The sequence below is a fragment of the Physcomitrium patens genome, chromosome 23, assembly GCF_059467195.1.
Source record: "Physcomitrium patens ecotype Gransden chromosome 23, ASM5946719v1, whole genome shotgun sequence".
NCBI classification, from domain to species: domain Eukaryota; kingdom Viridiplantae; phylum Streptophyta; class Bryopsida; order Funariales; family Funariaceae; genus Physcomitrium; species Physcomitrium patens.
In genome coordinates, this window is record NC_143432.1 from 14,017,286 (window position 1) to 14,043,439 (window position 26,154).

Sequence of the window (26,154 nt, forward strand, 5' to 3'; positions counted from 1 at the left end):
CGCCCAAATTTGCAGCTGGATGGTCGTGCACCTTTCTAATTTCGTGGCAGACGATGATTGCCAAGCTAGTCCCAGCGATTCCAGATCGTCGCAGGGCTGAAATGACCTCGGCAACTGCCACCAGCAGGCCTTTCCCGAGCCTCATGTTCGGGGAACCAGATGCCATATAAGACTGCCTGCTCACGGTGGTCTTTTTGCGTAACATTTCGAAGCACCTATCTACAGTGGTCATTCAGTTTTCTAAGCAATATCCTACAAGGCTGCGCGATCTCTCAGGCAATCTTTTGCATGTTTCTGATTAAATAAGTTTCAAGAGAAGCGCCAACTAGTGTTGTCGTATTTGTTTTGTCTGGTCCAAAAAAGCTCGACCTGGGTATGAGGTGCCGTTACGAGGGGTGGCTGCGAGACGATTCGTGGTTTGTCGAGGTGAGATTCACGCGTCTCCGTGGAACTTCGCTTGTCTTCGTTGCCCTTGTCGCTTCAGTTCACAGGGTACTGGAGGCTACGAATCCAGCGCACCAAAAAGGTTGATCGATATTTCTGAGTGTTTCAGGTTGACATGATTCAGTGATTTTAGAGATTGGTTCACACGATTGTGGAAAGTTTGGGAAGTCTTTCAATTTGCATCGCTGGTAGATTTTTTGCTGGACTCGCTGGCAACGGCGTTTCCTGATGGGCTTCTAAATTGTATCTCCAGGTCCAGAAGTGCGTGATCAGAGAGTGGTTATGTCCATTTAGCCGGCTACATTAGCCGGCGAACACTATCAAAGAAGTACTCGCGAGTTCAGCACGCTTTAAACCAGTGCTGCTTGTTGCTCGTGTTCGCAGAGCCTAGCTTTATAGTGTTGGGAATTGAAGGCAAACAAAGTGGAGTTTCCAATTTTTGGAGACAAAGTGGATCCTTCAGGACGCTGAAGATGGGAAGAGGTAATCTCCTTCACAGTTTCAATCTAATATTCCTATCGCAGGTCCGATTTTCTTGAATAATCCGTTTTGAATGTCGGAATTGGAGTGGAACACACCTAGTCCAGCTTTAGGCTTTTGGTGTCATTGGTCTTCCGATGTCTGGCCGCCTTCGGGGGAGCAGGTTGTTTTTTGACGATAGATATAAATAAAAATGAAGATAAGGTGCCCAGCTACAAGGAAATTGCAAGAGTGATTGTTGAGTCTAATTGGATGTGTGGCTTCTGCTTGAGCAGGTGCAGGCACCGCTGTTAAAGTTTCGCAGACAGCTGGGAGATTGGAAAAAGTTCGTATTGGGATCAATGGCTTTGGTCGCTTTGGTCGCTTGGTTGCGAGAGTGGCCCTCGAGAGAGACGACATCGAACTGGTCGTTGTCAATGATCCTTTCATCAGCACAGACTACATGGTTCGTGATTCCAGCACTGCGTAATCTTGCTTGTGTTTTTTGCACCTGCGATTGAGTCAGTGTTGCATGGACACTCAAGGTGGCTGATAATCTGTTTATGCTGATCAGTTCGAGTTCTCTGAAACGCAGGCGTACATGTTTGCATACGATTCAGTTCACGGCCAGAAGTGTGCCATGGCCGACATCTATGCTCAGGACGCGCACACAGTTTCTTTCGCCGGCAAGAAGGTTGCCGTCTACGGACAGAAGTGAGTCCCGGATCATGCTCCATTGCTAAGGTGATAGTGAAAGTCGCGTTGTCATCGGCATCATAATTGCGCGTTGTCAACCGGAGATTGATGCTAACTCGAGAACTTCTTTTTTCTGATTAACAGAGATCTTGCTAAGATCCCGTGGGGCAAGCACCGAGTAGACTACGTCGTGGAGTGCACGGGGAACTACACCGACAAAGACCGCGCAGCAGCGCATTTAAAGGGCGGAGCGAAGAAAGTGATTATTACGGGTTACAGCAAAGACGCGCCGACGTTCATCGTGGGAGTGAACGAGCGCGACTATAGACCCGAGCACAATGTCGTATCCATGGCCGGTTGCACAACCAACTGCATGATCCCCCTCATGAAGGTACTTCACGACAGATTCGGGGTGGCAGAAGCTCAAATGACCACTGTGCACTCTCTCACTGCCATCACGAAATCGTTGGAGGGCCCCTCGTTGAAGGACTGGCGCAGCGGAGCCGTGGCGGGTTTCAATCTCATCCCAAGCTCTACGACAGCGTCCAAGGCAATCGGCCGCCTCATACCCACCTTGAACGGCAAGATCCGCAGCCAAGCATTTCGGATTCCCACTCCAGACGCGTCCCTCGTGGACTTGACCGTCAGGTTCTACAGGCGAGTTCCATACGAAGAGATTTGTGCCGCGATCAGGGAGGAGGCCGAGGGGAAGATGAAGGACATCTTGGGCTACAGCGACGACGATCCTGTCTCTAGTGAGTTCGTGGGTGACAGCCGGTCCGGCATCTTCGATGCTAAAGCTGGGTTCGCCATGGCCGACAATTTTGTGAAGCTCGTCGCGTGGTATGACAACGAGTGGGGCTACAGGTATCATCCATCTCCCACCTCCACTCTTCCTCTTCTAAAATCGCTTCGCGCCATGTCTCCAGCCTCTTGAACATTGCAATGTTTCAGCTCACTCTGACGTTGTTTCCTTTGTTTGGATATGTGCTGCAGTCACCGCGTGGTGGATCTCATCGTCCACATGTCGTCAGTGCAGCACTCTCGATACCATTTTTGACCGCCGCACCGTAGAATTCCATGTAGAGATAACGCTCCCCCTTTGTAGATTGTACACACACACACACACAAGTCACTGATATAAAACTAGTGACAGTTAAGGGGGCTAGCTAGAGAGTAGCGCAGCAAAGCTGCATGAATCTGTAAATTTGGCTACATACATCTTGAGAAGGTGAAGGTGTCCACCTCCGGCAGCGGAGGGCAGAGATGTCGCAATTCTTCAATTTCCTCGGCAGGATGATGAGCTTCGCTTCGATCATTCCCAACTGTGCTTCAGAAAACACGATGTGCGCACTGTTGGGGCGCGGTACCGAAATCATACTTGACATGCAAATGACGAGCTCTTTTTTTGTCTGATACCAACGTGCTTGGCTGCCGCGGTGATGTGCAAACTGGTTTTTTTAGGGCTTTGGATGTTGTTTTTGCACCATGATGCTGTGTGTTTCATGCTTACTCGCTTGCTTACTTGAGGTCTGTCTATGTCTGTCTGTCTGTATTAATTCTATCTTTACTAAGGCTGCCAAGTTTTGGATTCATTGACAGAAACCCACTTAAGCAATAACCTGCTCCTTTAATCGTCTAGGTGACGCTCATCAGATACTTCACTTCTTAGATATCAAGGAACATGTCTATTCCAAAACCAATCTCCCTATGTGTACGTATTCAAAATTTTAGTGTGTGTGTGTATATATATATATATATATTAAAAATATTTTTATTAAATATCGAATAAATTATTATTAAGAATCAGGATCGTTTTGAGATAACTGTCAAAATACGGTGAACTTGTTGGGAAGGAAGTGCAGATTGATATGCTGAGAAAGTAATCATAGAAAGTGAGCACTCAAAAGGCATTAGAATTTAACATTGAGAATATTTGGTTTACATGTTTGAAGGACCTATTCATAGTAAGATTGAATATTCATCAGTTTATATGCTTGGGTTTTAAAAGTATAATGTTGGAATTGGTAGTAGTATTAACACTAATCACTAATTTATTTATACTTTTTATTGGTTTTGATTGGATTCTTTCATTTTATAACTGTAGGTAGTGTTGTTTAAAATAATGAATTTCGATTAAAAAAATCTTTTTTTTTGTTACTATGGTTTGAAATAGTATTTTTTTTGGCATGCATGTGTCTTCTAATTAAGCTCTAATTTAACTTAAATTTTTATCCATATTTAATTTTTTTATAGTATTTTTTTTAATTGATTTTTACATTATTGACATTATTTTTATTATTTTTTTATTTTTTATTGAATATAAAAGTAATTTATAACGATATGTTTTTTTTATTCAAAAAACTAAAGTTCAATATATTATTAGTATTTACTTACATATAATCTTTTTATGGATATATGATTTTATTAGCTATTTTTGTTATTATGAATAATGCAGTGAAAATACCAGCTGACTACTAAACTTGGCTATTTATATGATTGTCAATGTCAAAAAAATCCAAAATTTGGAAACAACATAACTAAAAATTCTTAGTAACATGGGCAATAAGATAATAATCACATCACTCCATAAAATTATATTACAAAAACATGTAATGTCTTCTTAAACATACTAGAAAAGTTCCACTTATCCTTCATTAAGGTAGCTATTACAATTGACTTCCTCATGACTGGGATAGCGCAAACAATTAATAATATACTTGAGCATTCTCCTTACGATACGCACTGGTCATATCTGGAAGACATTTCCCACAGGGGAGCACCCATCTCCACTACAATCTGAAGCTCAAGGTTTCTACTTATGAATGAATGAAAGAATGGTTGCCGATGGGTAAGAAAATCAATAATATCCTTCTTGGACCAACAGGGCCCGCACCCTAAACTAAAAAATAAAAATAAAAAGCTCCCTTAGAAAGAAGCCCTCCCCTTCTCAGAATCATCACTGACCTTTGGCCAGTTGAACTTGGCACGCGTTCGCTCCAGCATTGGCACACCAAATGGGTTGTTCTTGCTCTGCAAAAGATGAGAGCAATCAGAACCTTCCATGATATTTTTCATACATCCTAACCTCTCCCCAATGGTAAGAAACTCCCTCAAAACCTATAAAAAACTTGCATAGGACGTAAACAATCCCAAGAAAGCCCCCAAGCAAAGCGTAGGAACCGGGGTTTCACCAACTAGGCTTTCTAATTGCCCATTCCAATCGTGTGCAAAAAGTGAAGAGTATATTGCCTTGACACATTGTCCAGCGCGCAAGTTACAGACGGGGAAATCCGAGGGGCAGCAGTGGTAGTGGTCCTCGCAGCAAGTGGCAGATTCCATAGGGCAGCAACCCCACTGGAGGCAGTACTTGCCAATGTTAAATGCGCAGCAGCAGGTGCTGGACGCGGGGCAGGAGTGGGAGCTGTCGCACTGGGAGGGTGGCTTCACAGGAGTAGGAGGGGAAGGAGGCGCAGGAGGAGGGTTAGCCCCCTTCTTGATTGGGAAGGATGGCTCAATGTTGATGCCACATTTACCACTAGTGGAATTGGATCCCATTCGCTCCATGCGGATATAGCCCTTCTCTCCCCAGCTTGGACCCCATGAATTCTTAACGATCCAATAATTTACGCCGTCGTCGTCAGTGCCGTAGCCGACAGCCAAGACTCCGTGATCAAGGTCAGTACCGCAAGGACCTGTGAAGACTCCCTGTTTACCAAATGGAAGAAAAAGAATCAGACTACGATTAGCAACCAGACTAACCAGATTTGAAATTATGCTACTGCAAATGGCACTACATAACTGATGGGGATTCAAACAGGTTTGCACGTAAGCAAGATGGTTGATGGAGTAGATTAGAAGATTCTCGAATGACGCACCCCTTGATAATGCTGAAAGTCGCGACCTCCAGCCTCAATGGCAACACTGACAGGATTTTTCGAGACTGCCTTGAGAAGTGAACTCTCTGATTTTGTTGGCACGTCCTGGTAGTCATCGATGACCACTACCTTGGAGGTTTCTTTCTGCAAGAGAGAATCGTCACTAATAAGATTCTGAGAGAAATCGAACAACACCAAGATGCAAATGAATGCCAAATTCTGGCTAAATCTGCGAACAAAATGCCATACCTCACATGATAAACTAATCACCGTTGAAATTTTGTAAAACATAACGTAGTAATTCAAATGGAGAAAATCAAAACATTAGAGTTTACCCTGGCCTCATCACATTGGCCATCAGTTGCCTTGTAGGGGTAGTCCTCCTCGGTATCGATTCCACCATTTTTGATGATGAAATCAAACGCATAATCCATAAGACCACCATTGCATCCCTGGTTCTGACCTCTGTCGCAATCCACAAGCTCCTGCTCGGACAGAGAAATCAATTCGCCAGTCACAATTGCGTTCACTCCTTCCACCGAACCAATTGCCGAAAACGCCCAGCAACTACCTGTCCAATTCAAACGTGCCCGCACGATGTAAGACTCAGCTAAATAGCTCCAGACCGAAGCCACACTCTTGCCCATCAACCACAATGACGAGTCACGACAAAACCACAAGACAATTATGAATCGTCGCAAAGAAAATCGACCGACACAATTACAAGCAGCAAAGAAAAGCCATGAAACACCAATGCTTCAAATCCCACGTTGTTTCCTTAACTGCCGAAACCCCAAACCCTGGAGCTTCAGGCAATGCTGCAAACAAAAGCATGCCTCATGTAAAGAATATTCTGCATGGGAAAAATCACGATCTGCACAGAATTCGGGCAAACAAGGAGAGCCTAAAGCTGATTAATCTAACGTAAGTACATCGTGGGTATGTTGTTTACCGCATGAGCCTTGGTCCTTGACGTCGGACACGGCGCCCTTCTTGCGCCAATCCACCATTTCCTCTGCCACAACATCCTCATAAATGAACCTGTCCCCGTTGCGGAGGCCGTGAGCCCGGCCAGCAGGTCTGATTCCCAGGTACAGAGCCCGAAACTCGTCATGGGTGAGGTCGCTGAACTTGTTCAACCCCAGCCAGTAGCTCTTCTCCTGCTTGTTGTGGTTGTGAATGTAATGCAGGTTGTCCTTAAAAATCTGGAACCGGCGCTGCTTCTCACTGAGCGAGTGGTACACGCGAGAGTGCCGCTCCAGCCATTGGTGGAACACGTCCAGCATTCCGTCATCAGAATGCAATTCATGAGCTTCGTAGTCCATGATCGCATCTGCCCTCCCGACGTTCCCTTGCTCCCACCCCATCGCCAGCACCAAAACAAGGAACAGTCCTAGCACCATCGCCATCCTCCCACCACAACCCATCTCAAAACTCACCCCTCAATTCTCCGAAAGCTCAATGACACCGAGACTGAAATTCTTCGTCACAACTCTCCCTCCCTCCACCTCTCGATCCTGCAGCCCTGTTGCTCTGCAAACCGACTCAGATTACGCGAATAAGTACCAATTTCGTCGCCGTAAAGCAGGCTAGATGCACAATATCGTGAAAAACCAGGCGGTGCCCAGTTGAGTAGTCCGCGAGGGGATATCGTGCGCCCATGTTGAACGCCAGCGGATGCGTAACGAAGGTGGCAGAGGGGCCTTTGCGTCCCAGAACGTCCACTCAAGAGCTCTCTCCCCTCCCTCCCAACAAGTTCACTGCAAGCAACCCTACGCCTCGAGCGGGCACCGCATTCGAAACTTTTCACAACCTGCCCACTCCGCCAATCCTGCCCCCCCTCTAAAAGTAAAAAGCACGGCAAAAGGACGTTGGGCCAGAGTTCACGGCACGAAAGAGCGGAAACGTTAAGGTACGTCAGCCATTTATGCCATCTTTCGTGACTAACGAAAAAAGACGGAGGAGATAAAGAAAAAGCAAAAAGCAAAAGATATGGTCGCTTAAAATATTTGACATTTGGCTTTTTATTGAAAGAAAATTTGAATGGTTCTTTACATGCAATGTATTGAACGATTCAGAGCAAAAGGAAAAGACGTGCTTATACTATTTTTGATATTTTACTCATTATATATATATATATATATATATATAGATAGATAGATAGATAGATAAATGTTTGTGTAAAAAGCTTTATTAATAAAATTTGTGAATACAAATGTTTAAAAAATAATAAAAGAAAAGAAAAATATCAGGAAATGTTTCAAATAACTAATGACAAGATAGCAATGGAGCATCTTCTTTGATAAAAAGTTTACAAGAAGCATTTGTTTACTAGAAGAAATCAAGAAGTAGATAGTACCTAAATATTTGTAAAAATATTTTTAAAATTTAGGACATATTAATATCTATTTTTTATTTCACAATAAATATAGATAAATAAATACGTAAAAATTAAATAAAGTAGGCATTGGAAATAGTATTATTTTATCAAGCTTTTATTTCATTTCATTTTAATTTATTTTTTACATTGAATACTTATTTACTGATTTCTTTGAATATACTCATAAATCTCCACACGTTGTTGTAGATGTCTTTTAACTGCCTAAAAATTCCAAGGAAGAAATTCTTAAAGATAAACAAATAAATTTATTTGAGAGAAAAGTACTCAAACTAATAATTTTTTGGTTCAAATGACCAGCTTGATATCAAAAGTTTTATTTTCAAAACTCTTTTTGTATACTTGGAAAAACACAAAAAAAGATTAGGTTGTATAAGTTTTGATTTTTATCAGTACAGAGTAAAGATAAATATAAATATAAATATAAATATTCATTAATATTCTGAAAATATAAATATTCATTAATACTAATTTCTCTTTAAGAATAAAAATAATTAAAACTTGATTAAATTAGGAGATATGTGAATAATATTTAATATACCTAAATTTGATAAAAATTAAAATTAAAATTAAAATTAAACAAAGAATCAACTTCTCTCTTGTTAAATATTTGTTACAAAAATCAAAATTAAGTATTTTTGAAAAATTATATTAGATGGTTAACATTTCTTTGTATTGGTAATTAAAAAGTGATCTTTTATTTTTATTTTATTTATAATACTAGAGTATTAATTCTTGTTATAATCGTTGCTTTAAGAAGAAAAAGTATGCTTTTAGAAACCTATTACTATATTTTTCAATAATTGTTTTTTGAAATAAACAGTTTTGATAAAATTTTAATTTAACCTTTTCAATGATATATTTTAAACAAGAATTTTATTAAAATTTACAAAAACTAATTTTATAATAAATGACTTAAGTTTATACTAGTTTTTTTATTATCTATATTTCTAAAAATCATGATTATTTCTATTCATGCTATATATGTATATATAAATATACATAAATTATTATAATTTCAATTGTCTAGTTTAGATGAAGATTAAAAAATTTGGTTTTTATATATTTATGTAGACTTTTAGAATAAATATTGGCACCATTGCTTGTTAAAAGAAGAAATATTTTAATCATAAAATTCTATAACAATAAATATTACTCTACCACAACATTATAAGCATTAATTCTATAAGATTTGCAAGTATTAAAGTAAGTTGACATATTTTTAAAATAACTTAGTTTTTGTAAAAATTTATTATTGGAATTCCTTGTAATACTTGATAATAGTAGTATTTCTTAAGCAATAACAAGAAAAAAAATAAAAATAAAAAAATCATAATTTATCCATAACAAAAAGTATAGTTAATTAATCGTTTTAAGTATGATCTTTAAATCTATAAAATTTAACACAAAAAACAGGACAAATTTTCTTTAAAAAAATCATTTAATTACTAGCTATGATAAAATATAGAGAAATATTTATACATAAAATCTTATAATAATTCTAGAATAAATTATGTAAAAATTCCACATTTTAGACAATTTTTAAAAGTGATTATAAAAAGTCTAAAAATATAGATGAAAAATGTTTTTACAAAAGTTATACTATCTAGAAACTTAAATAGTTTTATTATAGAAATTTAATAAGAAATAATGTAATGAAATTTAATTTAATTAATTAAAGATAAAGAGTTAACATAAATTTATATAAAATAGTAAAAAATTAAAAGAATCTACAATATCAAAGCAAGTAAAAATAAAAAATATCTTTACTATCAGATTTTGATAAGAATTTTGAAGAAAAAATATTTAAAATGAAATATTTAGAAGAATTATAAGATTTTAAAGAATTACTAATTAATTTAGATTTTACCAGTCTATATAAATTTAGAATTCGATATCAATTCTTTTGTGCCAAATTTTTATTTTTTTATTTTTTATGATATTATTTTTATTATTTTTCTATTATTTATTTAAATATTTAAACTGTTCAATATACATTTATTTCATAAATCATGTAACAAATAATAAAAAGTATATGTTATTACTTTGTTGCTTTAAGTTTTTTTTTTTTTTTTTTGAGTTTTTGCAAAAATTCATTCAATATAAATTATTTAATAGCAATAGATAAATAAATATTATTAATTTTAATTAAATAATAATACTAATTAAGATATATCTTTAAAAATTATATATTTTAAAAAATATTTTATAAAGAATATATTTTATATATTTAAATAATTGAAGTTTCAAAGATAATCAAATTTGTTTTTTTATTTCATTTTAATTGTTACTTTAGAACATTTAAATAAGAATTTCAATAAATCTACTCAATCCATATAAATTTATACTACTTTAAGTATAGAATAAACATCCCAACTTTGTTAAAGCCACACCAAAAATAAAATTATATTCTATTTTAAAAAATCATAAAAATTAATTAATTAATTAATTGATAAATTATAAATTGGATTGGTCTGGGGTAGGCATGGGGATGGAGACAGGGATGAAGATGGAGAAGGTAGGGTGGGCATGGAGGTGGAGACATGGGTGGGATTGGCTTGAGGTAGATATAGAGCTGGAGACAAGGTTAGAGATGGAGAAGGTAAGGTCGGCCTAGAGTAGAATTAGAGGTAGAGATGGTTTCTAAGAACAAATAACAAGAGATGTGAGATGGAAAGGGAGTCGGGGATAAGGGACATGGTTACAAAATGAATCATTTAGTAGGATTAGGAGTATGGATTTAATAAAATTGGAGTGTGGTTTTAATATATATATATATATATATATATATATATAAAAATAATCCATCCATTTATTAAATTAGTCCATTTTATTATAACCATCATTATAAAAATAGACCATCTCCAAAAACTATTATTAAAATCATATCTTCATCTTCACTTCTCTTGTTGACAATCCTTGTTCTTTCCATTCTTAGCTCTTATTCTAATATCTTTTGTTTCTACCATTCCTAAATCCCTTCAAGTTCATAACCTTTGCTTCTAATCCATAGTAACATTTTAAAGCTTGCTGAAGTAAATCCACAAGTTGAAATACTGGTAGTTGAAGAGGCTAAATTTGTCTCTAGTATATTCACAAACAACAATACTATAGATGGTAAAAGTACAATAACAAATGCCAACAATTAGACAACACTCACAACCAAAATTGAATGTTGCAATTGACTTGCATTTTTTTTTTTTTTACTCTATGATAACCTTAATCATAGTGTTTTTTGAAATGCTTGCATTGGTAGAATGTGGATTCAAAATTTGAAAGTTCAACATTGAATCAATTTTATATGCTTTATTTAAAGTAGAATTGAAAGTTGTTGCCCTAAAAAGATAAAGTGTAATAAGAAAAAGGCTAAGATGAATAATCTATAGGCCCACCATTACAAACTTGCTTGGACTATAAAGAAAATACAAAAAAAAAAAAAAATGATTGGTGAAACTTCTCTAGCAATTTTTTTACCAAGCGCATGACTCTCTCTACTAGCCTAGTGTAAATCACAAGAGGATGAACATACAAAAATGTTGAAACATTAGAACTAAAAATGAATAGTATTGCTAATGAAGATTTCTACAATAACCTAATTTGGTTTGATGATGGTTATTATTATTATTATTATTATTCTTTATAATGAATAAAAATAGAAGAAGTTCAAGAATAAAAACTTGCCATATTTGATAAATAAATTGATTTGATAACTCAAATTTTCTAAATTATTATCAACAAATATATTCAGTGTCATTGCATTAATTTAGTAATCCCTAAATATCTCATAAGTACCAATTGACTATCCAATCATTTGAAAAAGTACAAAAAATATTATTGTTATGAATATTATTATCTAGATCAATAATAAAGCTTAAAAGATACAATAGAAGAAGAAAATTGTATTTGCATAAACCAACCTTTGAAGATTGTGGAGATTATTATAGCATATTACTTCTCAACTTAATTCTTTATTATACATTTATTGAGTTGATGATGCCTCCAACAATACTATACAAAGCTTATGTGATTTAAAAAAGATGTGCAAAAAGTTGCAAAAATTATTACTTATTAAAAATCATTCATAATAAAGCGCTAGTTTCTATGTACTTTCTTTACAAAGTAGTCTAGATTTTCACTTAATCTACTAAATCCACAAAATAAAGTTGATTCTTGTACACTTGTAATGTTGTCCAAATAAATATTCAAACACTTCTATTGAACTAATATATTAATAATATAGATGAGATCTAAGTTTGGCAATCGCCCCTTGGATTTTTTAGCAAAAACTTGTTATGCCAAAGATTGACTTTGCTATATCTCTGTCTAGAGCTGTAGTGCTTGTATAACATTTGACAACTAAAATTAGCTTTAGTGTTACCTTCACATTTGATAAAAAATCAAATAGGTTCTTGTTTGCTGCTATTATGTGTCATTCACTATACACACTTACTCTATTGAAGCTACAAGTTGGCTAATCCCAAGTAGCCTGTAGAATTTGTAAATCAAGTTGTATTGAAGCTACAAGTTGGCTAATTCCAAGTAGCTTGTAGAGTTTGTAGATCAAGTTGTTTTAGTCTTTGAATGTACAAAAAAAACATGAATACATAGATTGGAAATAGAGGAAGCGGAGCTGGAGTTGAGAATGAAGGAGGTCAAAATGGAACCTAGGAATGAAGGGAGTATGGATTGGAAAGGAAGGGAATGAAGGAGGTCAAAATGGGACCTAGGAATGAAGGGAGTAGCTATTGGAAATGAAGGGAGTTAAGATGAGGGCAATGATTCTAATAATGGTTTTTGGAGATTATGCATTTTTTGTAATCTAATGATGGTTATAATAGGGTATGAGGATTCAATAAATGGGTGGGTCTTTCTAATATTCCCCTATATATAGTATACACATTCATTGAGCAAGTCAAACAAGAAGCAAAAACAAAGAGAAAATCTCCAAAGAAAACCTCACACTCACTACAATCACATACACAATTGTGGCGGGCACACCTCTTCGGAGACCACTAGCTGTGTCGTAGAGCGCTCCGAAGCAAAGGCGAAGTCGCTCAATGTCCATCCCCAGATCCAGTTTGCAAGGCACTCGAAAAGCTGTGTACAATGAACGAAGCCAACTGCACTGATTATGTTTATCTACTTGTGAGCAAACAGTAAACGGAGCTTGAACTCAAAGGCACCAATATACAATGTGGGTATATGAGGACTTCGATTGGTTCTTCTCTATACCCTGCTTGGCTGTGTGGACTCTCCTTCCAGTTTGACAAGGGGTTAAAAACTATTCTGAGCACACATTTTAAACTATCTACAGAAAATTGCCCACTTGCTGCAGAGCACAAATTATATAACAAAGTTGGAGCGTCCTGTCATCAAATTATGTTCTGTAAATCCAAATCCAGAGGTTGTAAACATCAACTCACGACCACAGAGAAGATCATCACATTTAAAAAGTGATCCACATTCTCTAGGGATAAGCTGCGGTGTCGAAGTACCCACCCTAGTTGTGAAGGGCTCTTCACAATGCTCGGTGTTGAGGTTTAGCGTTTCCCAATCATCTTCACTTGCAGGTTCGATGGGGCAGTGCATGCTGCAGAAACCTAAGACCAAGCTCGAACCAGGATCAGCCCTGGCAGGCTTTGTCTACCCTCCAGGTCAGTATATTCGGTGAACTTTTCGGCGGCATGTGTAGGCAAGAGCATTAAACGAAATAAAAACTAGAGCAAACAGGTCACAAAGAATCGCAATGCAGTGTTTTGGAGAGCAAATTCTAAGAGACAAAGATTAGGATGATGCACAAGTGATTTGCAGTCGACTGCTCTTTATCCTAAAGGGATGACCTCAGTGCATGAAGATCGTAAATGGGAGCCATTCCATGCAAGAAAAGAAGGACCGTCTTGGCCCTTCTTGAGAGGAGGCTCCATTCTGAGAGGAAACGGCGACAGATTCTGGTATAAGTGAATCGTTTCCAGTGGCGTGTTGGGCAGCGCTGCACAGCAATTCTAATTTTCAACCTCATATTTCTCACTTCCATTCTCACAGCTCTCCTTGCACACCATAACACTATTTCTAATATCTCAAAGTGCAACCGATCAAACACATCATTTCATCAAATCTTAAGTACAATAAACAAAAATCAAAATTAGAAGAGCAATAATTAATCCAAGAAATCCAAAATTTCAGCACAAAATTACCGTTCAACTTCACATCCTCCACCTCAATCCCCCTACCCCTAAAACGAAGCTGTAACTCAAAAGCAGAGTGAGTTCAAGCATCCCATGGAATTCATCAATAGCTTCAAATCTTCGTCACTGACGGTTCCAAAAATTCTTAAATCCCTCACCAATTAAATCCTTGAAAGCTACTTCAACTGCGTTAGTTCAAATTGAGAGGATTCAACAAAGCGTAACATCCATCCCATCCCCACTTGCCAGACGATTCTGGCAGTCTTCTAAATTGCAGAAAAATGAATAACTCCTCATCGCCATCAGTCGATCCGCGAAAACAGAATTCAAAGACCCTTCTCTCAGCAATCTTGGTTGAATCAGTTGAAATTGAGAGCGGTTCCTTTCTTTGAATGCAAGCCTCTCAGAAATAGATCGAATGTCTCATGAATCCTCTGGCAGGTTGGCGTCCTCACAATCCGAGAACGGACTGGATGAACGTCCTAGATGAAAACTCCATACACAAAGCCTGATGTTTCGAGACATAAGGCCAATAACTCGAATCACTTGGTCCACTCTCGTCCGAGACCGCGCAATTATTTATAGATGCCGTAGTAGATGGAGTGCCTTGCCGGCGGCATCAATTTGGTATTGAAAAGGTGGCTCATAGAGAGTATGCATATGTTTCCTTATGTAGGCAGACATTACAAGAAGCAGGATATGACTCCGATTTTCCCTCGTGTTGAATGACTCCATTGCCTTGATATCTTTTCATTAGCATCTTTGTTGCAAATTTAGTCTCCAGGGAGCCATTCTCAGCTGTCTTTGCTTGGGCGATGTCTGTGGTGCTCGAATCGCCTTTTACTACACTAATTGCTTCAATTCTGTGAAGTGGAATGGAAACTCGTGAAGAAGAGTTTGTGCTGTAATCTTTAGGAGTGTAATTGGGCGCAGACGGATCTTAGAGTTTGGAGGTTGCAGATTGGTAGATGTGGGTTCTATGTGCCTCTGGTGTGGGTGGGAGTGGAAAGGGGTGCCATTTTTTGAGTTCGTATTTCGGGTATGGCCATGTGCGATGTTTCAGCTCTTTGTTGGAGTGATGAAGTTCCCCGGAAGTACTGAATGAATTGGTGAATTTCCGTTCTCTGGGGAGGGCTATGTGGGTTGCGTACCTGGTATCGTTTTTGGTGCTGGTTGGAATCGATAATTAGGTTGAGATCTTTATGTTAATTGTAAGTTGCATCTTCTCAACATCAATTTCTAGGCTTTCAGGAGGAAGGAGAGCTTTGTCGGAGGATCTACATTCGGGGTAGCGTGGGTATTGAACCGAAAGAGCTCGAGCATTTGGGAGAGTTAGCTTAATTTCGAGGGAGATCCTTTTGATGGGGCGCAAATATGATAATTAAGGGCCTCCTAGGGTGACCAGAATTCTCTTGGGTTTCAGCCTCCGTCTAACTTGTAAACCTAGTCAGCACAGACAAAATGGATTTGACCTCCGTTCAAGAGGCATTTGATCGTGTATCCAAGAAGCAAAAGGTGTGCTACACGAAGACACAGGACGCGATTGACCTAACAATTCACGAAGTCCAGGCAGCTGCAGAGCATCTCAATGGAATTGCGGGTTGCTCTTCTCAAGCTCGAAAGGGAGTACTCATGAAGCTGCAACAAAAACTATCTGAAATTTCTCCCGCAAACCAGGTAAGCATTCAAATGTTGAAACTAATACTGTGACATCTGGCATCAACCAGTTTGCTTGTGCAGGGTGTCGAATACCTTCCTTGTTAAACAATTGTTTCCACAGCCTGAATGATTTGTTTTTGTAGCGATCAAGAATTCTTGTGCAATTTCTTCCCATATTTGAGTCCAGGTAGGAGCTGCGCAGAAGGAGCTCAATACAACAATGGCAAAATACGGAAAAGTCCTTGACAAGGTCTTCAACCCAGACATTGTGAAAGCATACAGAGATGTTGAATTTGATATCCACTTGATCAATCAGATCATAGCCCAGCATCTCTATCGGCTGGGGTTATTTGAACTAGGCGACTGCTTGGTGAATGAGGCTCAAGAGCCTGATGCAGCTTCGTTGAAGGCCCCGCTGTATGAAATGTATCACAATTTGGTGCATCTTCATGTCAAGAACCTGGAGCCAGCATTGAATTGGGCAAGGAAGAATCGACAGACCCTGAAAGCCAAGGTACGCAGACAGATTCTTGTCTTCTTAAATTCTTCCTCGCGATCAGTTGGCTTGCTTGAATTTATTGGTCAAGAATCGTGTAGTCAGTGACTTACTCATCTGCTTAATCTTGTAGGGCTCTTCGTTGGAGTTTCAATTGCATCAACTACAGTTTGTTCACGTGCTCAGAACCAAAGGGCGTCGGGAAGCTCTTGAGTATGCGAAACTGTCCTTTAATATTTTTGCCGCGCAGCATATGTCCGATATACAGAGGCTGATGGCGTGTCTCTTGTGGGCCAATCGATTGGAATGCTCTCCTTACAAAGATCTTATTTCCCCATCTCACTGGGATACCGTTGCCTTGCAATTCTCTAGGGAGTGCTGTCACCTGTTGGGTCAGGCATACGAAAGTCCATTACAGGTCACTCTTTCTGCAGGTGCCCAAGCACTCCCATCTCTGCTGAAGCTCGCCACAGTCATGTCTTCAAAGAAACAGGTAACGTTATAGCTTTCTTTGCCTTCTATCTCTGTTCATTCTTATCTTCTTTGTTTGTTTTTCAAGTTTCGTACACTTTTTACTGTGTCTTTCAAGGTACACAGGTTGTTTTGGAACTGAAGGATTGATTGTTCTGGGACTGATGCAGGAGTGGGCAGAAATGAAGCAAATGCCAATTGAAATTGAGTTAGACAATGTATACAACTTCCACTCCGTGTTTGCGTGTCCTGTGTCACGGGAGCAGAGCACAGCTGACAATCCTCCGATGCTCATGCGCTGCGGCCATGTCCTCTGCAAACAGTCCATTCAGAAGCTTGCTAAGAGCAATTCACGGACGTTTAAATGCCCATATTGTCCTCAGGAAATCTCAGCCACTCAATGCCGGCAAATCCATTTCTAACTGCCTCCAGCGATGGATATGTATTGTGTTCTGCAGCTGTAGTTGGCTGATTGCGAAGTCAGTTTGGCGCAAGAAATGTTGGTGGTTGAATTGCTGTACAGATGTTGACAGGGTTCAATTGTAGGCTGTGCAGTTGTATGTATTGAGCTCTATTGTTACACTGTTGTGTACATTGGATGTTGTGTGCTTCAATCCATTTGATGTCACAGAATCCCTGTGTATCGATTTGGGTTAAGCTGAAAGAAGTTGAAGGTTGGGAGTTACTTGCAAGGTTGTGAAGGTGTAGAAATCGGCCTCGTCACAAATCTTGAGTTTAGGAGCTGTAGATTTATGAGTTTGAAAGTTCTGCATTTTGGTCAGAAACGAGTAACTTGTCAATACTTGGTTAGAATCATAATCCTGAGTATGGACTGCAATGATTGAGCAGCCGTTTGAGAAAGTTCTGGGACATAATCGGCACTTGCTGAACTGTGGGATTCATCTTCCAGATGCCATGAAGCGAATGAATTCTAGATCACTTTAGTGTAGAGGATCATTCAGATGGGTTTGAAGTGTTTGCTTGTGACAAATCAATTGTAGCAATTCTATTATTTATAATTGAGTCTCATGTTGCGGTAGAAACTGACAGAAAAAGGAGACGAACTTTGAATTGGCCACTGTTAGAGACAGCCTGTATTTACAGCTTTTGACTACTAATCTACTGTTCCTCTTTTAAAATTGCTTACCAACTGTGGGTGTTCAATTAAATATGAACTACATATCTCGCTCCCAGCCCATCTCATGCTTTTTACTTTTCTATTCATTTTCCTCCAGATGTTTGGAATGCGTACCTACCAAAAACTCTGCAGTGGCTCCTTCTCTCAAACTATTTTAATTGCTTTTATTTCTGGGCTCACTGCTATTCTTGGAATATGCTCAGGAAATGATTGAAACGAGTTGCTAATTTCTCCACGAGGGATCCCTTGTAGCAATATTTCGGTCGAAAGTTTCACAAACGAAACTCTAATTAATAATCCTTTTTTTTTTTTTTTTTTTTTTTTGATATCAACATCCGAGGATGGAGGCACTGGAGGAAGAAACTTTGCAGGTTTTGCTGCTGTACTCTTGCCATGGGCTTTGTCATCTGGAGGTAAGCGTCGGCATGATCTCACCATATTTTTGTGTCTTTTGAAGCCTGAGTCAAGGCATTTGGTGGACCCTCTGGCATGCTGGTGAAACTTGGACCTGGTTCTTCTCAAGCTTCATGAAATGGTGGGCTCTCTCTGTCTCTGTCTTTGTGTGCCTCGCCATGGAGGTGCTCAAACACGCATGCTGAGCTATAGCAGCAAAGATGCGTAATTCTTTTTAGGATTTTTTTTCTTTTTTGTGTCCAAACTCTGTCTTGCTCATGATTTTATTGGAAACGCCCACAAACCGAGCTTCCAGATTGAAGCTAATTGAGTTAGAAATTGTCACTCAAACAGATTGTAGATAACATGGAATTAATTTGTATTCAATGTAAGAGATTATTAAGCAAATGAATGTCTTCAAAAATATTATTGATATTGTCATTATTTTTCAAAGAAATGTTGTATTCTTTTTTGTGTATTAATTCAATGTCAATAGATAGAAGAATTTTATGTCATTTTTTGTGTAATTGGATATTGATTGGAAACATAATAGTCAATATCAAAACCAATTTTTTTAATGTATAAAACATGTTTTGTTTTAAAATAGGGGAATATTAAATCAACCCATCTAAATCTTAAATCAACCCTCTATGATGGTACCACAAATATTTGAAGGCTCAAACACTCAAGGCTCTTCTTAGCCACTATGAATAATACATATTAGGTATTGGTTTTCCACAAGTAGAATATCATATTGCTAGAAAATCCTTTACTATAAAATAGCTGATCTATTGTCAACCACCCCCCATTTCTAACATATAGGCTTATCTAATTCCATTAGTCTGGCAATAAGGTTTGACATTTTATTGACTAAAAATAAGTTGGGACTGATTAAAATAATATTAAGATGTGAGCAATGAATAAAATTTATTATATTTGGAATAGATATGCATGAATTATTAATAGGTGGTAATTTTTGATTAGTTGGAGTAGAATAATATTATAATTAGGTACCACACTTCTCTTGGTAGCATTAATAGTTGCTACACATCATAATTTTATAAAAGTTGGATTCTTATTTTTTTAACCCACCACCACTTGGAAATAGGTAGGCCTATATGTCCAAAATGGATTAAAAAGAATCTTTAGCTGAAATATTTATATAAAATCTATTTTAATGAAAAATTATGTAAAAATACTTATTATCAATTTGATTTCTATTTTTCTATGTGGAAGTTTTTTTTTTTTTTTTTTCCATTTTTACACCTACTAGATATATGTTAAAATGCTTAAATTATTGGAAATGGATTGTCTACTTTAGAAGACTTGAGATTGGCCAAAAGAAGCCTTGGGGTGGTTTCAAACCACAAAGTTATGAGGTGGGTAGATTTAAGATTTAGATAGGTTGATTTGATACTCTCTCAAAAATATTAGTTCTAAAATAATTCAACCAAACTCTAAGTTTGACTTTTAAATGATTAAAGTTAATTTTATTATTTAAAAATATTTATGATTCATCTAAAAAATATATTGTTATATGATATTTCATACAAAAATTAAAAATCATTGAATAAATCTATAAATAGAAAATAATAGAAAATATTCTGAATATTTATAAGATATTTTTTATCGATAATAATTTCAGTAATAATAATATATTAAATATAGTTTCTTTAATTTATATTAGTATGATACATGTTAAATAAAAAGAATTAAAGTTTTTTTAGAAATTATTTGAATCTCAAAAAATTAGTGAATTATAATTTAAGAATTATTTTTATAATAAGTATGATTTTAGATTATTTTTATATTTATGACATAAGAAAAAAGTAAGTACATATTAAAAAAAATAATAAACTCTCTTTCTATTAGATGGTTTTGAAAAAAAATCTATAATTTATGTAATTTTTTAAATATTTTTATTTTAATTATCTTATAATTTTTTTAAGAATATCTATTAATAAAAAAATTTAAAATAAAAATAATCCTAAAAATAATACTAAATAAATACTAAAATATAGGAAAAAACCAAAATCTTATTAGAAAAATCTTTTATATCACTTTATGTTTTAATACAAAGAAAAATACTTTGCCTACCATATCACAAGTTAGATATGTATTATTTTTATTTTTTTTTAGCTAGATAAATGGTGTTTTCTTATAAAATATTTCAGATAAATTCATCTTAGGTATAATTCTACCAAAATCAAATTTCTTCTAAGTATTTCATTTTAAGTATTTGATAAATAATTAATGTATTATTTGCATAATTATGGTAAATCCATTTGAATCTCAAACTTAAAACACATTATCAAATTTTTGTTCTAAAGTAAAAAAAATCCAAAAGTTACTTCTAAATATCTCAATATATTTTCAATTTATAAATTTCTTGCTCTCTTTGTCTCTCTCTTTTTCTTTGTTTGTTTTGTTTTGTTTTGTTTTTTTTTTCTCTCTCTATATCTATTATAAAATACATCAAGGGAGGTATAAATCAACGAGATAAATTAGAGAGATAAATTGGTTTTTTGATTGATTGCATTACTTAATCATTATTATTTTCTATCTAAACTTTATAATAAAACAAAAATTTTGATGAAAACAATTCAACCAATTAGAGGTTAAATATGAGTTTAAGTTGAAATTAAAAAGAGGTTGTCAACCCTATTGACTACAAGCACCAAATTAACTACCTTAGAGATAAGAATTTTCTACTTTTAATAATAAGAAATTGTGTATGTTCCTTTATTGATCACTATTGCAGCAATTTTCGACTCAATGTAGAGGTTTTTTTAGAAGTTGTCATATTGATTAATAAGTTGAAGTTGTAGGCACCTCCAACTATAAAATTTATATTCTATTGAAGATTATATGGTGATTTTATGCTTCACCATTAATACTATCTTTTATGGACTTTCTCTTAAAGACTATAGGTTTTCATTAATGAAACAATGTTAGTGTCAAGGACATAAATCTCAAAGAAAGAAATCCTCAATACACTCTTGTGTTACTTGAAAAGACTAAGAAATCATTCAAAGATGGTAATATATTGAATTAGAATGGCTATTACCAAAGATAAGAAGATTAAAAAGTCTTGAAATAAGACTAAGCACTAGAAAGGTATTAACAAAAGTGAAGAAGGCTACACTCTTGCATCTATATATATTGTAACATGATATAGATAAGATAATTGTTTAGATAGTAATAACCATGGAAGTTTCTAAAATTGGGGTTAAATTAGAAGATCAAGTAGGATCTACCATAGAACATTTTAGAAAGAATTTAGGATAGTTATTTAAGTAGAGCCCATCATGGAACCTTCTAGAAAAAAACTTACGGCAGTTATCTAGGTGGAATCCACCACCTAGGAACATTCTAAAAAGTCTAGGGTAGTAGGATAAGATATAAAGAGGATTGTTTAGAGCCTTTTGGGGCATTTGATTAGGTATGGCTTAAGACCCTTTTCTTAGTAAAATTTGGTTTTGTATCTTTCAGTTTAGGTCTATTCTATTTTATTTCGGCTTGCTTATTTTTGTCCTTCATGTCCTATTTTATTTAATTCCATTTAGTTTTTCTCTCATATGTTTTGTCCTATATTGTGATGAAACTTTATGTTGTTGTGGATTAAAAGGATTTTAGATTTTTGAGATAGTCTGGTCTTATTTCATTAGTATTAGAGTGAGTGTTACACTGTTTACTTTTGGTAGCGTATCAATAATCATCATCTAATCTAAGGTTAGTTATTATGGTTACATTGAATATTGTGTTGAGGCTATTATGAGGTACTCTTAAAAAATCAATTGGGAGGAGAAAAGACATTGTAATAGTAGAATCCAGCAAAGAAATTATAGTATGAAAGATAGGACAGAGCAATCTCAGATTAAAGCTCAAATACAACACCTCTTAGGTGAGATAGCTACTTAATAAGGCCAAATAGAAGCATCAAGGTCAAGAGAGTTGACATCTCCTAGATTGAAATTGAGTAAGCTTAGTACATACTCTGAGACTTCTAGACAAGAAGATGTGTATCAATGGCTCTTCAACATGTAATAATACGTCTAATTATCTAGGGCAAATACCATTGAAGGAATTATATATGCAGCCAATTATTTGAAAGATGCGGCAACCATTTGGTGGCGACATCAAATTGAAAGTTATAGAGCTTAAGGTGGATTTTGTGATTGAGAGGAGTCTGAGACCAAGTTTAGAAAATAATTTGGCCCATCAATGCAAAGAAGATAACATGTGATCAGTTGACAAATCTTATACAATTTAGATTAGTTGTGAGCCATTGAATTGACTCACTTTGATATTTAGTATAAAAAATACACTTATTGTGCTTAAAACACAAATTTTATGAAAATTTTAATATTAGAATTTTAGAAAAAAATATAAAATAGATTATTAATAGCAAATATGCAATCTAGGATAGAATTTAGTAAGAAAAGACTATAATGAATATATTTATCTAGTTAGCTAGTAGTAGAAGAATTACAAAGGAATTAGTCTTGGTGTCAAAAAAGAAAAATGTAAATATGGTGAGGTTTAATTATGATGATTTTAAAGATTTTTTCCAAATTCAATAAATCCAAGAGGCAAAGTGATTCTTCTAATTTATGGAAGCCTTTCAAATGAAATGGATGCATCAAATGCATCATGTGGAGTGAAGAAAATAAGATCAACATTGTTTCTTTTAAAGTACAAGTAGAGAAATGGAATTCTCATTTTTTGAAGAATTTTACAAATATTGCCTAAATCCTTGTAAGTAAAAAACCTTCATAAAAGTTACAAAGGAGCATAGATTGATGAATTTGAGTAGTAAATCTTAGCATAAAAAGGTATTTTAAACGCAATGGTTAAGTTAGATTTATCATTTTTTTTTTTTTTTTTTTTTTTTTTTTTTTCCTACTTACAAGAGCCATCAGCCTTCGTCATGAAATTAGTTCTTGGATAAAGGAAGGCCATAGATTTACATTAGGGATCTTAGAGATCAAGGGTGGAGATGTGGCCGCCCTTCTACAAGCCACCACTCAATTGTATAAGAGTGGTTTGGTTTCCAAAGCCTCTCTCTCTCTTTCTTTTGATGCAGGCAAAGCCCTGCCAAAGTATGGTCTCAATTCTAATCCTAATCTTAATTTTTTATTTCTTTCTTGATCTTAGATCTCATTGTGAACTTTAGGAATATATGAAAATTAGTTTTTTTATCGTCAATGGGGCTTGTTGTGGTTTAAAAGGCACCCTTTTGCAATTAGTGGTCACCAACCATTTCTTTAGTCAAAAAGGTTTGAGGGGCCTCGGATTTCCTTCAATTAGTCTGTAATTTTTTATGATTTTTAAGTGAATATTTTTCATCACATAGCCCTTGTTATTAGCTTTTCAACTAAGGCCTACTCAATTTGGAGTTAAACCAAATTTTTGGTGAATTTTTGAGTGCAAAAGGCGGCTACTTTGGCAGTTTCAATAACCCAACTTTGAGAAGGCATTTCTCAGTTCTACTTGATGGAATCACTTTGAAATTTTGGAAGTATAAGAAACTTAAGCTTAACTTCCATTGGCGTAGATTGCATTAAATTTGAAGCAGTTTTGAATTTTTTAAAAAATTTTGAGTGAAAGGAGTCGGCTACAGCAGTAGCCTAATGTTCCAAATTTGAAGAAGCATTTCTAGCAGCTTAGGTATTAGATTGCTACGAAAATTTCAGAGCAAGAGCGCCTTGAAGTTAAATTTCCAATAAAATAAAAATCACTAGATTTAAAGCTAATTTGGAGTTTTGGCAAATTTTGGAGTAAAAAGAGGGTGCTTCCTTCAATACTTAGGGGTTGTTAAGGTACTTCCGCTTGTATCTCTCTTTATTTTATTTTATTTTATTTACAGTAACTTATAACTTTTATATTTTACTTTTGGCTTTAATTTTTAACTTTTAATCTTCTCTTTTTTACTTTTTTTTTATTTTAATCTTTATTTTTTATTACTTTTTATTTTATTTTTACTTTTAAACTTACTTTTAACTTTTAACTTTCAATTTTTAATCCAACCTTTAAAAAATTTATAGTTACTATGGAGTAAAGATAATAACTTATTTAATTATTTTTACCATCAATTAATTAAGAAATAAAAATTTATATATTTTTAATAATGATAAAATAATAAAATAATAAAAAGTAATAAAAACGACCTAATAAAATAAAATAAAATAAAATAAAACCAAATTATCTAATTAAAAGTAAAAGAAAGAAATATTTTGCATGAAATTAAGGAATGAATTATCATTGTGAATGTCAGTAATATTAAAAGATTTGATTAATAACTTAGTATTTAAGAAGAAAAAATAATAAATAGATTAGAATTTAAACAATAGATTTATTTTTAAATTCACATAATTAATTCACTTATTGTGAGTTAGAATAAACTTCCAATTAGTATAGGTTTATTTTAGCTCACATTAGTGCAAGATTTTATGTCTTGATTCAAGACCCTATGTTTCTAAATTTGTAATATTTTAGAGGGAGAGATGATGGATCGATTCCTACAAGATTTGAAACTTGGAATCTAGTGACAAGTAGAACTAAGGAATCCACAAGCATTCGAAGAAGCAATTCGAATTGTACAGAGGATCAATACTATAGATTTCAAAAATTGTGGAGTACAATCTATAGTACAAAGTCCTATGTTGCTATCTAATATTACGACACAACAACTAATGCCAATAGAAATTGATGCCTTATAAGGATCATTGATATTACAAAGACAAAAAATATTGGTATAAAAGGGATTATATTTTTATTGTTGAGAGCTAGGCCATCAAATCAAAGGTTGTTCTAAATGTCAAAATACAAGCACCAACAAGAGAAGGCAGGTTCACACTCTCAATACTCACCAAATTGATAATGAGTTAGAGCAAGAAAATGGAGCTCTTCAGTAAAGGCACTGATGGCGAGTACTAGAGATAGCTATTATGTCTCAGAGATAAATGGCATGGCCTTGTACAATTATAAAAAGAATCAACTAATGAATCTAACAGGACTACTAAGAAGACAACTATGTCGAGTGCTTGTAGATTGTGGCTCTACAGAAAATTGCATCTCAATTGAAATTGCCGACTGGCTTGGAATTAAAATTAATGCAATCAAGGAAGAAAGTATATACCTTATAGATGACCGAGAGAACATATTGAGTGAGACATGTAAAAAAGAAACCTTGAAATTGACAGACGCTTATATCTTAAGAGAGAGATTCAAGGTGACAAAACTAAGTTATGATGTTATCCTTGGTATACCATAGCTAGAGATGCAAAACAAGTAAGTTGATTGGATAACAAGGACAATTCTTTTTAAAGGTGGAGGACGTAAGGTGATTCTTTGTACGTCTATATGAAGTAAAGAAGAAAGACAATTCATAATCAAAGACTTATTCACAGGAATCACCTTTATGAAGAAGTAAATACAATATGACCAACCGGTATGTATGGTGGTTTCAAATCTTGCATCAGTGGTAGAGAAGACAACCAAAGGAGTAGAACATATAAAGTAACTCATATGGGAATAGCAAGATGTCTTTTGAATTGACCTATCTAGTGATATACCTCTTGATCGAGGTACCCCCTTTCAAATAGAACTATTACTTGGAGCCAAATCAATAAATAGACCAATTTATCACCTAGCACTAAAAGTACTTGAAGAGCTACAAAAAACATTGGATAAACTTTTAAAGAAAGACCTCATTTGAGAAAGTACATTACCATGGAGAGCACATATATTCTTTGCACCTAAGAAAGATGGTGGACTTTGCCTTTGCATCGACTATCGAGGCCTCAATAAGCAGATTATTAAAAATACATATCTACTTCTATGTATGGATGATCTTCTTGACCAACTTTAAGATGCAACTATCTTTAGTAAATAGGATCTTTGGAGCAGATATTGGTAAACATCTATTGCAAGAG

General features: G+C 35.3%; 3 protein-coding genes and 1 long non-coding RNA gene across 7 annotated transcripts; 2 read left to right on the forward strand and 2 right to left on the reverse strand.

Moving 5' to 3' along the window:
* Window positions 1-375: 375 nt before the first annotated feature.
* On the forward strand, window positions 376-3,015 carry LOC112276094 (glyceraldehyde-3-phosphate dehydrogenase, cytosolic). Its single transcript, XM_024507099.3, has 6 exons — window positions 376-526; window positions 829-927; window positions 1,200-1,369; window positions 1,499-1,617; window positions 1,744-2,466; window positions 2,596-3,015. The coding sequence occupies exons 1-6, from the start codon at window positions 376-378 to the stop codon at window positions 2,657-2,659; spliced, it is 1,326 nt and encodes a 441-aa protein (XP_024362867.1). The 3' UTR covers window positions 2,660-3,015.
* A 1,150-nt stretch (window positions 3,016-4,165) lies between these two features.
* Window positions 4,166-7,216, reverse strand: LOC112275819 (cysteine proteinase mucunain). Of its 2 annotated transcripts, none has more exons than XM_024506489.3 (5): window positions 6,430-7,216; window positions 5,813-6,048; window positions 5,478-5,621; window positions 4,794-5,307; window positions 4,166-4,632 (listed from the first exon to the last, which is right to left on the reverse strand). In XM_024506489.3, exons 1-5 carry the CDS (start codon window positions 6,902-6,904, stop codon window positions 4,559-4,561), a joined length of 1,443 nt encoding a protein of 480 aa, XP_024362257.1. In that variant the 5' UTR covers window positions 6,905-7,216; the 3' UTR covers window positions 4,166-4,558. The 2 variants fall into 2 exon arrangements, with proteins under 2 accessions (XP_024362257.1, XP_024362259.1); XM_024506491.3 differs by having other exon boundaries at window positions 4,852-5,307; window positions 6,430-7,188.
* A 4,998-nt stretch (window positions 7,217-12,214) lies between these two features.
* Window positions 12,215-13,850, reverse strand: LOC149986580 (uncharacterized). Of its 2 annotated transcripts, XR_016500432.1 has the most exons (3): window positions 13,716-13,850; window positions 13,375-13,475; window positions 12,215-12,972 (listed from the first exon to the last, which is right to left on the reverse strand). It is a non-coding gene; the product is annotated as an uncharacterized LOC149986580 (long non-coding RNA). The 2 variants fall into 2 exon arrangements; XR_016500431.1 differs by lacking the exon at window positions 13,716-13,850 and having other exon boundaries at window positions 13,375-13,612.
* Window positions 13,851-14,606: 756 nt separating this feature from the next.
* LOC112275820 (protein RMD5 homolog) lies at window positions 14,607-17,729 on the forward strand. 2 transcript variants are annotated; one of them, XM_024506492.3, is made up of 5 exons: window positions 14,682-15,099; window positions 15,312-15,737; window positions 15,907-16,233; window positions 16,349-16,708; window positions 16,857-17,729. In XM_024506492.3, exons 2-5 carry the CDS (start codon window positions 15,522-15,524, stop codon window positions 17,106-17,108), a joined length of 1,155 nt encoding a protein of 384 aa, XP_024362260.1. In that variant the 5' UTR covers window positions 14,682-15,099; window positions 15,312-15,521; the 3' UTR covers window positions 17,109-17,729. The 2 variants fall into 2 exon arrangements, with proteins under 2 accessions (XP_024362262.1, XP_024362260.1); XM_024506494.3 differs by having other exon boundaries at window positions 14,607-15,737; window positions 15,922-16,233.
* The last annotated feature ends 8,425 nt before the right edge of the window (window positions 17,730-26,154 follow it).

What these genes read in the sequence shown, in the direction of transcription:
- LOC112275820 (XM_024506492.3), top strand. Translation starts at nt 15,522, where the DNA reads ATGGATTTGACCTCCGTTCAAGAGGCATTTGATCGTGTATCCAAGAAG. An exon ending in GACAGACCCTGAAAGCCAAG is followed by an intron (nt 16,234 to 16,348) that starts GTACGCAGACAG and finishes TTAATCTTGTAG; the next exon opens with GGCTCTTCGTTGGAGTTTCA. An exon ending in TCATGTCTTCAAAGAAACAG is followed by an intron (nt 16,709 to 16,856) that starts GTAACGTTATAG and finishes GGACTGATGCAG; the next exon opens with GAGTGGGCAGAAATGAAGCA.
- LOC112275819 (XM_024506489.3), bottom strand. Translation starts at nt 6,904, where the DNA reads ATGGGTTGTGGTGGGAGGATGGCGATGGTGCTAGGACTGTTCCTTGTT. An exon ending in GCCAATGTGATGAGGCCAGG is followed by an intron (nt 5,622 to 5,812) that starts GTAAACTCTAAT and finishes TCTCTCTTGCAG; the next exon opens with AAAGAAACCTCCAAGGTAGT. An exon ending in GCAATTAGAAAGCCTAGTTG is followed by an intron (nt 4,633 to 4,793) that starts GTGAAACCCCGG and finishes CATCTTTTGCAG; the next exon opens with AGCAAGAACAACCCATTTGG.
- LOC112276094 (XM_024507099.3), top strand. Translation starts at nt 376, where the DNA reads ATGAGGTGCCGTTACGAGGGGTGGCTGCGAGACGATTCGTGGTTTGTC. An exon ending in GTTGCCGTCTACGGACAGAA is followed by an intron (nt 1,618 to 1,743) that starts GTGAGTCCCGGA and finishes TCTGATTAACAG; the next exon opens with AGATCTTGCTAAGATCCCGT. An exon ending in GACAACGAGTGGGGCTACAG is followed by an intron (nt 2,467 to 2,595) that starts GTATCATCCATC and finishes TATGTGCTGCAG; the next exon opens with TCACCGCGTGGTGGATCTCA.